This window comes from Ochotona princeps, chromosome 20 (genome assembly GCF_030435755.1).
Source record: "Ochotona princeps isolate mOchPri1 chromosome 20, mOchPri1.hap1, whole genome shotgun sequence".
Classification (NCBI taxonomy): Eukaryota; Metazoa; Chordata; class Mammalia; order Lagomorpha; family Ochotonidae; genus Ochotona; species Ochotona princeps.
The window spans coordinates 6,153,434-6,167,537 of NC_080851.1; the positions used below are offsets into that span (position 1 = coordinate 6,153,434).

Consider the following 14,104-nt stretch of genomic DNA (forward strand, 5'->3'; position numbering starts at 1 on the left):
AATTCATAATTGTAAAACCTTTCTGAAATTAAGAAACTCAAATACAATGATAGATCTCATTCATTAAAAAAAAAACACTATATCAGAAATTAACCATACACTTAATCATCCTGCTTGATTTTTTTTTTCTGAGTGTTTTCAGCTTCTGAGCTGCTTCATGGTCTCTCTCATTTAGGCTTTAGTAGATCTTCCCACTACCTTAGGCTTTATTAGGGTAAAACATAAAACGGCTCCAGCTTTTAAAACGCAAGGTAAGCTGGCTTGTGTATTGCCCAGAGAAGTAGCCGAGAGAGGAGGTAATTCAGGCAGTGCACCATCACAGAATTCAATTCCATAAAGATTGACTGACTGACTGATAATGTCAGAATTGAAGAGATAGGATGGGACAGAGAAAAAGGGACATTCTATCTGCTGGTTCATTCCAACATGGCTGCAACAACCAGGTCTCAGTCAGACCTAAGCAAGGAGCCACAAACTCCACTATGGTATCTTGCATACATGGCAGGGGACCAAGTATTTGGGCCATCTTCTGCTGCCTTGCAAGTGCCTTAGGAGGAATGCTGAGTTGGCAGTACAGTATCTAAAACGTGAACCAGCACTCCAATATGGAATGCTGGAGTTGTAAATAGGAGTTTAATCTGCACAACAATCCTGCTTCCTATTCCCTGTTTTATTCACCTAGCCAGCATGATAGTTTTAGGCTCAAGATTTCTTGTGAGCATGGCAATTGCTAGAACAATGAGATGCCAGAAGGACCAAACACTAGTGTGGGTTGTATTCACAGCCCAAAGGTCAAAGCTCCTAACTCAGAGTAAACAGAATTCTGAGCTTGTCCAGTGTCAGAGGTTTTCATTAGTATAGACCCCCTACTACCTTAACTCTTTTTATCTGAAATGCAACCAATATTACCATGAAATCAGTCTTCTGAGGTAAAAGAAATATTTTTCCCATTAAGCTTAACTTCCCAACATTCATAAGCTTCCAGGAATCATTGATATAATGAGGGAAATTTGAGAAAATTAAAATCCTTACTGGGACACTTACTGATGCTGTGTTTCCATGCAGGTCAACTTCATTTTAGTTTTCAAAGAATGGGCCAGGTGTTGTGTTTTTGAGTTTATTCCCTTTGGGATCCCTTTTTTAGGGCAAGTTTAATTTAGGACATTGGGTCTGTAAAGATGAAATAATATTCATAACTAAATAAAACAAGGACAAGAAATTTTAAAAGCACTCTTAAGATCAACTTTGTGTGTTGGAAATGTCAAATGATAATGAGTGACTTTAAATGGGACACAATGTGTCATCTTTCCATGACGACAGGCCCCCTGATGGCTTACTTTCTTGAGAAAGAAGTGATCCATACATTAGTTTTGCACTAGGAATGATCAAGAGTCACAGCAAGTAACACTACTGACAAGATGTTTAATAAAAGTTGGCCAGAAGACTCTTGGAGAAAAACAGTCAACCAAAACCTCCACTTGGGGATCCCTGGGCCCCGAATGGAAAAGGACTGCATATAGTCAGTTCTTTTATAAAAACCAATGACAATCCTTTTTTTATGGAGAAAGAAAATAATGACAAAAGTCTACATAAGAATACTATGAAATATGTTTAATCCTAGGAAAGATTTGATTACTAGTAACCAAAGAGGGGTAAAGTCAATATTAATTAAATTCAGTCTTTTTAATCAAGTAAATATATATCAAGTTGTTCATCATTTTTAAATGACATGATTTAATTTACCCAAAGAAGACATTCTCATCCAGTGGAAAATTCACTTTGACAGAGTGCAAAGAGATGTTACAGGCAGCAGTTAATTTAATGACGTAGTGAAGGCTTCAAAACTGTGCCTTTTAGAAAATTAACAAATAGCCTCTTCTATCACTTGGGGGAAAAAGAAACAACAAATGTCTATTAAAAGTTACGAAAACATAATTGTTTATGTCTTTCAACATTCCATTGAGCTTTGCAAAAATAAGACATAAAACCAAAGCGATTTCTATAGCCAGAATTCATCAGAGTATCATCACTGTAACAGCCTCTCCTCTTCAGTGCTTACACCAAAATGACAGACCACTGGAATCCAAAGCAAAAAGGGAAATGCCTTCCTAAAGATGGGACTGAGCTGACAAAATCGAGTTAATACCTAAAATTAGAAATAAATTCTTCAATATTAACTGCATTTTCAGGGAGCTCATTAAAATTTAAGGCATTTTTGACATGCCAAGAGGTTTTAGTCCACTGACACGGAAAAGACAGAAGCTACCTGGGAACGAATTCCAATTATCTGTACAACTTAGAACACACATGTTGCGCACAGGTGAGGATGGAGAGAGAGGTGTCAGGTTAACTGCAGAAACTGTCCAGTCCGCACACACTTTCAGCATTCTTCTGAAAGGGTGCACTGCAAATGAATTTTCATTCTTCTGTTTAAATTTTAATCAACATGTAGAGAATCTTGTCAGCACTATTACTGGGATAAAAATGAGCAATGCCAAAATAATCTCTTTCTTACCAGAGACTTCAAGAAATTAAAACAATCCCCACTACATTCTGAGCAATATCCTTCCTGAATCCCTGAACAAACAATAAAATAATGGCAATCTGACCAGTACTCATACACATGATAGTAAAGATGTGTGCAAAACAAGTGTTATTCAATAATTACAGATGCTCCAATGTTTTGGCAGACAAATATGTGCAATTATTCATTTTTCTCCCATTTTCCACAAACAATGAAAGAGACTACCTGAAGAATCAAAAGTTACAATTCATTCTTCCATTGAAATGGTTGTAAAAGAACATTCAACAACCCTTATCCATATGTCCTCTCTTAACAGCCACAGTCTTCTTCAAAAATTTGTATCAACAGATACAAGGATTACTATTCATTGGAAATGAAGCAGAGCACCTTAGATTGTCAACAGCCAGGGGACTCCGGCCCTCTATTGTTCTAAAATAAAGTTTACATGGCATTGGTAAAAATCCAATTTCATTTAAAGTCCTCTCAACAAATAATATCCTAGTCACACTAACACTAGTAATGTGTAATAGGAAACAAAACAATTATCTGGATCACGTCTAAGTAAGAACAATACTTATTTTCTAACTCCTTATGAAACATGATTATAAACACAACTACATGTGATTTGTAAAGTTGAATTCCTGCCTTATTCGTTTACAAAAACAAACATACAATTCCTCAAAAACGCATGATCCTCAAAGTCTTAGAGAGAAAAAACAACCACACAGCCTGTGGGGTTTTGGCATGGGACAAATGTCTGACTGACACTTTCTGGTGACCGTGAAACTGTGCTAACACCTTTGTATGGTCATCTGCATTTTCTTCTTGATTTTTCAAAGGATTTGATAAACAACCTCTCTCATTCACTTTGCACCTCAAGCACTACACAAACAATTTTAAGTCAGTTGACTCTGGGGACAGGGCCAGCTTGTTTGTGCTCATGGAAAGTTTAAGATTCCCCTGTCACTTTTTAAAGATTCCTCAGGCTTTCAATGAAGCCCTTCTTACCAGTAAGGATGGAATTTCAAAAGTGATTATAGGTAAAATAACTGAAGCATACTCTTAACTCCTCCTAGAACTTTACTGACTACTTACGCTTCTGAAATCAAGAACAGATACCCTGTGGAAAAAATGAAAAATTTATTGTCTTTCATTGCTCACCATTTTTAATAAAAAAGATAGTCTAAGTTGTCAGCAAAATAAATAATGGGAAAATAATGATACCTTACAAATGTTCTCAAATCTTCCCCAAAACACAGAAAGACAAGACATAACTGGGTTCACAATACATCTGCTCACATCTGCCCTCCAAAGCACAGTTTTCACATAGACATTATAAAGAACAAAAGTGACCCATTAACTCTATGGCATGCATCAGCAGTGCACTGGTGGGCTTAGATTTTCAGATATGTGTATATACAGACAAATCTCTTCCTGAGTTAAGCTTCGTCTTCAGCTGAGACCCATATTATCTGCTTTCCTTTCTCTTTTTCTTTCTTTCTTTATCTCTCTCTCTCTCTTTTTTTTTTTTTTTTTTTTTTGGCAAGGTACATGATCATGTGATAAGGCAATCAAACATTCCAACATCCTTCCCTTTTCAGCAACTTGGCCCTTCTCGGTGAGATTACCAACATGACAGGTGTCAGGACAGGCCCTACAATACGGTCCTGTGAGATCCGGTAGCAGGTTTGTCTGTCCATTAGTCTGAAGGCTACAGCACTGTCTTTTCAGATATTGGGGGACCTTGAGGATTTCAGTTGAACAGATTCAAAATGGTCTTCTTTTTCCTGAGGAAAAAAAATATTTAAAACACCAAGATCATCTTACTGAAATTCCAACAAAATTTCAGGATCTTTACATGTCCAGAAGGAAAAAAGCATTTTGATCTCTGCGCATGCCGCCTGTAATTAGGATTTTATATTTGAAGCATGGTGGCAATGTAATGCAAAAAGCACACTTACCCTGAAGGATGTTTTTGATGTCCAAAAGATAAGACAGACAAATCCAAAATAGAAGTAAACGCATGATCACAACAGATATGAAAAAAGAAAGCTTTGATTCCTGTGAGAAACCATGGAGAGACACTTCCTGAGGGTACCCCTGCCCTTGGTGCTGAAATCAACAACCTTGTCAACAGAACTGACAGCATACGATTGCATGGGTTGAAAAATGAGAAAAATAACAGATCTAAAATCATTCAGATTCACTAGGTATTGTTTTTTTTAACCTTTCAAGTGTGCCCTTACTAAAGATATTTACAAGTAAGATCAGAAGTTTAACTGAAATATATCACTCACGCTTTTTGACAAATATATTTGCAAAGGAGTCAATTAACGTCAAATCTTCAGTGGAGAGAAAGATAAATATGTAATATGAATTTCTCCTAATGATCATTGAAAAAGGTGGAGAAACCACATGACTAAAGACAAGTTTAAAATGAAGAGAACTGGGTCATTAAAAAATAAATAAATGAACAAGAGGAGTTGCCTAGTCCTTGGTGCAGGTAGTTAGTTGTATGTGTAAAGCGGAAGGGTGAAGTGAGAAAAGAATAGCAAGGAGAAGTCGCACGGCTGTCAGGACGGATAAGGCTGCTTTAGAGTTTGCTTTCCTTTGAATGGAGAAGTCAAGAGCTCTAGGGTAGAGTGACACAGTTATAAAAAAATCACATCAAAAACACCGACATATCACTTTTCCCTGCCTTTACTAAGATGACAAGCCCCTGAGAGAACAGACTGCAGACATGCCTAATGTTCCAGCTTACTAGCTCTGTCGGAATTTGCAGAAGTTTCATATTGATCAGCCTTTGGTAGTTCAAATGTTTATCAAGTATCCCTGAACTGCCAGGACAGGACTGGAATGTAGGAATATAACACCATGTATCAAAAAAGTGCCTTCTAGCAGTTCTCAGTATACTGAAAAGCAAGGCTTTCGCCATCAGCCGTGAACTAGCAAGTAAATCTGAAGTTTTTGTGGCCTTTCACCAAGGCCACATGCTCCCAGGGTGATTAGGTGCAAGCCCCGGTTGATTAGCCATAAGGCAATAGCAAACGAAAGGCCAAAATCCCTTTGTAAAATCATGCTGCGGACATAGGGTCCTACCTTCCATGTCCTTTGCATTCGTATCAGGTTTTTCTCCCACTGATAATTATACCTGGATCGTGTGTGTGTGTGTTTGTGTTATGTAGTGCCATTAGCTTATAAGAACTTGATGGCAATAACTACATCTGTCCATGCTTTCTTTAATTCCAAAAATATGACTCAAGGACCAGTACACAGATTATAAAACTATGATTACGGAAACATACTAGAACCAATGTTGTGACACAGATAGTTAAGCCTCCACCTGTAACACTGATAGCCCATATAGAAGCTGGTGTGAATCCTGGTTGTTCCACTTCCAATCCAGCTCCAGGCCAATGCACCTGGAGAAGCAGGGGAAGATGACCCAAGCACTTGACTGCTGCCACCCATGTGGCACATCTGGATGAAACTCCTGGCTAATGGCTTCAGTCTGGCCCAACCCTAGCCATTGCAATTACTTGGTCAGTTAATCAGAGCATGGAAGATGAATATCTGTGTCTCCTCTCTATCTGTAACTTCACCTTTCAAAGAGATGCTGAAACACCAACATGCCGAAGGAAAAACACCAGATTGGAACTCAAGAAATGTGACTTCTATAATCCCTGTATAAATTCCCTTGGGAAAAATATGTGAGGCTCTTGGGAAACCAAGGATACCACAGCAGACATATTTTCTCAGGCTCTAAATTCAATACTTTACTCAAAAGCCAGCTTCTCCATGAAGCTGTTCCTTATCTTATCACTACCTTCCATACTTACACTGCCTCTCTTCTATTGTCCAAGAGCTCTGTTCTCGTTTTTTGCCATACTAGATGATCTCAAATGTGACGTGTCTGAGATAAGGAACTGTGTCTAATTTCACATGTCCTCACAACCTGGTAGAGTGTCTGACCGTGTTTTCCAAATGAAGATAAAATAAGCAAGTAAAGGAAAACAAAAAATCAAATGAGAAATTGCTGAAAAATCAACAAAAAATAAACTATAAATGACAAAAACCTATTGTAGTACAACAGAAATATTAAATAAACCATAGCCTTGAGAACATATTTGACAATACATATGAGACAAAGCAAATCCAACATAATAGTCATTAAAATCATAAAGTAGCTTTTCGCATGAAACCATGTATAACAAGCTTAAATAATTCACACGATGAAATATGTCCAATAAAATTCAAAACAGTTTTAGTCATAATTCAACACTGGAAATAACACAGGTATCCATTTATAGGAAAGCAGATAAACATGTTTTGATCTATCCATGCTGTAAAATATTACTCCTGAGTTAAAAAGGGATATACTACCAATTAACACAAACAACATGACAATCAATCTCAAAGATATCTTTCTGAAGGATAGGAAACTTAATAGGACATACTGTGAGAAAGCAATTATGTGAAATTCTAAAACAGGTAAAAACAATCTATAGTTTAAAAAACCATTGCAGGGTTTCCTTTTGGAGATGATAGACTAGATGCCAAGAGATGAGATTATCTGAGAGGTGAGGCTGGTGTTCTGCTACTTGGCAGGGTTTGGGGCGAGAATGGTGTATGCAGGCCTCAGAATTCATACTGTATACTACGGTGCATCCCATCACTCAAAAATTATTAAAATATCAAATTCTCATCTATCTAAGTGTTCAGAGATAAAGCATAATGAAGTATATGTTACTTTCAAATGTATAATTAAAGAGAGGGATTGATAAATTACTAGAGGGATGGAGAACTAGAGAGATACAGACTACAGAAAATATCGTCAAACTTAAGTTACGGGTATAACATACCAATGAATAGTTCTTCCAGCTTTTGTACTTTTTCAACAACTAACTTTTAAAGTAACACAAACTTATGGTGACTAGAATTACTCTTCAATCAAAATTTGTGACATCAGTCATCTCAGTAAAAAACAAAAACTCTTTGTTTCCTGTGATTTGTTTTCCAAGAATCTTTTGCAAACTTCCATTTCTCTCACTATAATATGACGGAAGGGGTACTGCAAAATGAGGAAACCCAAGTTGACTTCCTAGTTCAGTCTACTCTCTCCCCACTGCAGAATCCCATTCATTCTTTAAATTCAGGTTAGGGATCACATTTTTCAAAACTCTTCCCTGACACCTACACATTCACCTTGTTATAAGAAAATGCCTACTAAATTGGGAATCACAGGGCCACTGCTGGTTGGGCCCAGTGCGATAGCATAATGGTTAAGGTCCTCACCTTGAATGCGCCGGGATCCCATATGGGCGCCGGTTCTAATTCCGGCAGCTCCACTTCCCATCCAGCTCCCTGCTTGTGGCCTGGGAAAGCAGTCAAGGACGGCCCAAAGTCTTTGGACCCTGCACCCGTGTGGGAGAGCCTGAAACAAATTCCTGGCTCCAGCACCGGCCGTTACGGCCACGTGGGGAGTGAATCATTGGACAGAAGATCTTCCTCTCTGTCTCTCCTCCTCTCTGTACATCTGCCTTTCCAATAAAATAAATAAATATTTAAAAAAAGACCACTGCTGGGCAGACCTGCAACTTGGGACTCATGCCAAGAACTGACTGGTTTCCCTCTGGAAACTGATGGTGCAATACCTTGGACCATTTCTATTGGTGACCTCGGACCATTTCTATTGGTGGTTGTGTCATGACTGCCGACACCTGTTCACGTGAAAGTGTTGCTGCTCCAGTATGACCAGCCTATTTTAGTCACCCATTTTGGTTCTTCAAACAAATATGTATTAAGTTTATACTTTTACAGACCATTTGAAATTTCAGAGTAGTAAAACATTTTATCCTGAAAACTACACAGAAATGAACTAAATATGGCTGTTCCTTGAAAAGCATCATCTCTTCTTGGCTATTTCACAGTTAATGATTGAAAAGGGGGAAATTATATATTATAAAATTTATATAACTTATATGTAACACAACGTATGCATACATTAAAAAGGGGTGCTTTTAGTGGAAAATGAAAATAAAATATGTTTGCTTTGCTGCAAAGAAATTTTGAAAGCCATGTTGTCTTTCCATAATAAGCATTTTTGATAAACTTTCTGAATAGCCCCTGTGTGTGAGTGTGTAGATTTATGCACACACACATCTTATATAGGTTGTACACATTTATCTGAAAACCCAGAGCTCTGACTCTTGCTGAGCTTGATATGTCCTGTTTGCTACAACACCAATACGAAAGGTCCCTGGGGACAACCTCTGGTCATAGTTAACCCAGACAAAGGATGAAGAGGTTCAAACACAGCTTTGGTTTACATTTATGGTTATCTAGTCAGCTTGTCATAATCCTAGATAAAAAAATAATCAGTTACTAAGTACAGTGCACACTGAGTCCCACTACTATGGTCAACAAGGATACAGACTGGGTACATGCGGGCTGGTGTTGTGATGTTACAGGTAAAGTAACTGCCCGTGTCACCAGCATCCCACTTGAGTGCCAAGTCAAGTCCTGGCTAGTTTTCTTCTGATCCAGCTCCCTGCCAATAGTCTGGAACAAGCAGCAGAAGATGGTCCAAGTGCTTCAGCCCCTGCCACCCATGTGGAAGACTCCAAAGAAGCTGCCAACACCATCCTTCAGTCTGGCCTAGCTCTGACAACTGTGGCCACCAGAGCAGTGAACCGTTAGATGGAACATATTTCTCGTCTCTCCCTCTCTATCTATAATTCTGCTTTCCAAATACACAAATCTTACAGAGAGAAAAAAAGATGAGTACACAGTGGGTCTCTCTCTAAGATTTTAAGATACCTGTCTCTGTCGGACCAGGGTGAATACAAATCAGGCGAAGTTACAGCTTAGTGAAATAGGATATACTGACACTATGGCTTGGAAGGAGAGAGAAATGTGGTATGATATGGACCAGCTAGGCATGAGGTACCTTAGATCCTAAAAACACAGTGTAAGAAGGGATGTTAACAATCGTTTCTCTCCCAAAGCCACTTACCTATGAAGAAAAACACCCTGGTACTGCTCGCTCACCATCTTTAAGGTAACTGACCAATAGTTAAATCATACCCACCATATGTTCTACATTTGATCTTGGCCAAAAGGCAAGAAGCGATCCCACATGTTCTAATCACAGTTTGTCATTTCCCTTAAACTGACTGAGAAATCTATCCAAAAGAGCAAAGTATGGCCCCAGCTCCTGTTCTAAAAAAATAATCTCAATCACCTCTTCTGTTCTCATGGTCATCCCAAAGCATTCTATCTGGCCAGTACAATAATGACCATAGCTCCCTTCGCATGGAAGGACAACCAAGATTCCTGTCAGTTTTGAAGAATCATGTTCCCAACTTTGGATTCCTTTACAAGGCAATCCAGTGCCATCATTTCCTCTGCACGCAGCCTTGTGGGAACTGGGGCTCTGGAAAATGGAGGCAAATAGGACCTTCCTAATTCTCTGACCAAGACTCTCACATCTTCTGAAGTATCCATGAAACTGTGGCAGACCTTGTTAGTTTGTTAGCAGGGCAAACATCTCAGTTCCGGATAGTCACTACATGTTTAGTATTCCATAGCACCTGGACCCTACATTAATAATTAAAAAATTAGTAGTAATTCTTCTTATTCTTAAATAATCCCCTAAACTTATTTATCAAAATTAATAAAAAAGAAAACGGCTACTAAAATAGCTATAAATGCAATCCTTTCTCTTGTGTATCCCCCTATAAATATTTAAAATGCATTTTATTTCTTCTGTTTCATCTTATTTTTAATCTTTAGTGAGAAAGCAATTATTTTTACAAATTTTAAATCAATGGTGAAGAGTCAATAAAACATATTTTTAAACAATACTTCGGTTTCGTGTTGGATTTGGATATAGTGAGCATGCCAAAGTCAACAAATGTGTTGGTACCTGATGTGTCATCTTATATATCTCAATAGTTGATATAACTTTTGTTTTCATTGTATCAAATAATCTTCTAAAATAAAAAGTACGGATGAGCCTCAGAGTTCTATTGTTTTTCATTTTTAACTTAGACACTACCATACTAATCTTGTGAAAAGGAAACTATTACAAAAATGAATTACTTAAGAGACTATACACTGCCATTAGTTCATTAGTCACCCCAACACAACTGCCGCCACCCATTCTCTACACAAATATGAACATAAATGTACATTTAGTGGAAATATGAGTGTGTCTATTCTTTCTTTATCTTGAGTCTACTGAATTACCAATTACACAGATTTTTAAATGGATTCATGGTTGCACAACCTTCTGCTACTGTGATACAAAAATATCCTCAGGTAACTCCTTATTGAAGGCTGCTGCTGCTTTGCTAACCAACAAAAACAATGCTGTTCTCAGTTCACATCACACACTTCTAATAGTATTTGTTTGATAAACATTCATGGATCTATAACTATTCTGAATGACATAGCTTTCATAAATGTTACCAGTAAGTGAGTATGTTCCATACTTTACGAGTGCTTAGCAATACTATGCTAAAATTCTGTGCTCACCTTTGTGGTCAAGGATTTGAGTTTTCCCAGTAGTGACTGCTTGTTGGAATACACAACTTCCTCTTCATTGTCTTCTCCTTCCATAATAGCACAGCTGTCCGCAGCTGGGAGCTCACACTCTTTTGAGTTAGTCGTCATTACTAATTTGGAATATTTGTACTCCAGTCTAAATAATGGTAAATAAAATAAATCATAAAAGGACCATTTGTTTTTATATAGATTAATGTACATTTTTGGTAGCCAGCTCCTCAAACTGTCATGTGATATAATTGTTCCATAAAAATTTTCCTTTGCAAATGTGTTCACATTTATCAATTAACTACAGATGAATACTTCCCAGGATGGCAGGGAATTAGTGCAATACACTTATGTCTACCACACTTTGTACAGATTGATTGTTCAATAATGAAGAACTGGAAAACTAAAACAAAAATGTTACAACCTGAATGCAATTTTTTAAAAAGTGTATGAATATTTGGAAGTCACTTCACTATCAGGTTTTTCAACTTAGTTCACAAAAACAAAAATAGCCAATAGGAAGGTTATTTAGTCTTTGCTTTCTATATCATTAATTTTTATGCATACTATGATATATACTGTAAACATTGCTACATAATTCAAAACCTATTTTTTCCACAGTTTCACTGAGATATAAATCATTATGAAAGATCTAAGTCATGTAACAAGTCAACATATATTCAAGAGTTAGACTCGGCATTCGAGCCCAGAGCCTTGGAGATGTCAGCAAACAAACGCAAAGGTGGCTGGTGTTTGAGTCTCTTTCTTTGCAACCTGGAAATCACAGGTGGGATAGTAAGACAGCAGGAAGTCATAAAAAAAAGACGGAAAATCTTCCTTCCACCATCAGCTATGCTACCATCTACCTAAGTATGCGAAAGCCTCCCGTGCTCTTTGTTTTATAGGAGATAGGTCTATTTCAGTCAACCCTGATGTTCTATTATCTTTCTAGCATTAGAATAGCATTCATTACTTTTTGCTTTCTGCTTCAGAAATCCCTCCCCAGAAGGAACTGCTTGTTTGCATATGATGATTAGAGCCCTTTTCTCTCTCAAAACAGTCCCTGTAGTTACTCTCTGGTCCTTCCCATGCAGTTACTTACTTTTGATTCTTTTTCCAGAAATAGCAAGTTAGAGCCACCAGCAAAACAGCTGTGAAGGCTCCCACACCTGCACCCACTTTCAGCCAAAAGTCAACTGTTTCACAGGTTGACAATTTTTTCTCCGGCAAAGAAATTCCTTTGATGCACCATTTAGGGTCATTCCATACATATAAGGTTTCCTTTAAAAAAATTTAAAAAACACAGATAACATGAGACTGATACTCAGAGTCAATTATGACAACCAGATTTGCTACTAGATCATGAAGGAAGACATGAATGGTCATATCAGAATTGCTCCCTACACGTTCACATGGCAGAATAAATGACTCCATTTGGACACATCGTTGGAGCTATTTTCCTCATTTTTGTGGATCCGTGATCTCAATAATATTTTCACATGAAGTTTTGGGGTGCTTTAATATAACAAACTGGAACATGTTTCACTCCTGCCGTATTCCTTCTATAGGTTCACTCCCCCAACACACTTCTCTCCTGGTGAAGGCAGATCCATGACTCAGGACACGAGGTGTGCCAAGGCCAGCAGGTCTGGGTTGCTGGCTTAGCAAAGTCACACAGGCTGCACCCTCCTCCCAGAATAAAGGCAGCATTTTCCTGGACTGTCATTACCCGCACCAGTATTCTTGTCACCCCAGAGGGGGTGATTTGATTTCAGGGTTCAGGCAACATTTTCAAAACTCTAAGCAACAACTAACTAGTAAATATTAAAGTCAATATGCTGGATCTCAATCACCAATTTTTTTAAAATAAACAGACCAAATGAGGCAGACCCAAAACAGAAAATCAGAGTGCTGTGTGCATGGTTCCTTATAGAAATGAGCATATACGATGACCAGTAAACACTGGGGAGGGGGTTTCTATGAGATAGATCCGCTGACACTAAATGACATAAAATACTACAATTTGGTTCACTAAGTATCAGCTTTTTCTGCTGCATGATGATCTTTTTCATTTTTACCAACACTGTAACAGAAGCATATATCCTAACATTTAATTTCACATCTTACAAACATAAATTTAAGTCATGAAGTACTATGCTAGAGAAACTCGCTTATTTATTTTTTTCAAAAAGATTTATTTTTTTATTAGAAAGGCAGATTTTACAAAGGGAAGGAGAGACAGAAAAATTTCCATGTACTGGTTCACTCCCCAAATGGCTGCAACATCTAGAGTTGAGCGGATATGAAACCAGGAGCCAGGAGCCTCCTCTGGATTTCCCACACAGGAACACGGTCTCAGGGCTTTGGGCCATCCTCTGCTTTCCCAGGCCACAAGCAGGGAGCTGGATGAGAAGTGGAGCAGCAGGTACACAAACTGGCACCCATATGGGATGCTGACACTTACAAGCAGAGGATTAGCCAGTTGAGCCATTATCCTAGCCCCAAGGATCTTATTTGTTTTGGAAAAAAGTTTCAATCAAGTTTCAGAAAAAGAGCTTTCAGCAAGTTTTCAAAGAGGATATTTGTGATTAAACTTTTGCTAAATGGGTATAAATGCAAATACGACTTCTGTATCTGCAAATGTTAATAATAGTACAGAAAATGCATGCCTTTATTTGAAGCACATTCTAATAAGAAAGATTATGCAAGAGTTTACCTGGTTTTATCAAATGCACCACACACAATGGAAATCAGCAGCTCTAACATATGATCACAAACATACAAACACTGTCTTAATGCTTCAAATTTTATATGAAGCTTGCAAATGCAGGACTCTTACCTTTTTAATAAGTTCCTCAAACATCATCAAAGAAAAAGAGCAAGCTACTGGTGAGATTTGTTTTGTCATTATTTAGTATTTTTAGTTTAAATAGAAAGATACATCCCTTCACTCAGTCACATCATTGAACAACAAGAAAAACGGTGGCCGGGAAGATACTCTGCTGACTCTGCCCTCAGACCAGA

General features: G+C 37.9%; 1 protein-coding gene across 4 annotated transcripts in view; it reads right to left on the reverse strand.

The window, feature by feature from the left end:
- Window positions 1-4,039: 4,039 nt before the first annotated feature.
- ELAPOR2 (endosome-lysosome associated apoptosis and autophagy regulator family member 2) overlaps window positions 4,040-14,104 on the reverse strand; it is a 117,798-nt gene continuing 107,733 nt past the window's right edge. For all 4 annotated transcript variants that reach the window (XM_058678263.1, XM_058678264.1, XM_058678266.1 and 1 more), the window contains 3 exons: window positions 12,183-12,361; window positions 11,063-11,228; window positions 4,040-4,311 (listed from right to left, as the gene is read on the reverse strand). In XM_058678263.1, coding sequence (XP_058534246.1) covers window positions 4,252-4,311; window positions 11,063-11,228; window positions 12,183-12,361 — 405 coding nt within the window. In that variant the 3' untranslated portion in view covers window positions 4,040-4,251. The remainder of the gene's footprint in view (window positions 4,312-11,062; window positions 11,229-12,182; window positions 12,362-14,104) is intronic.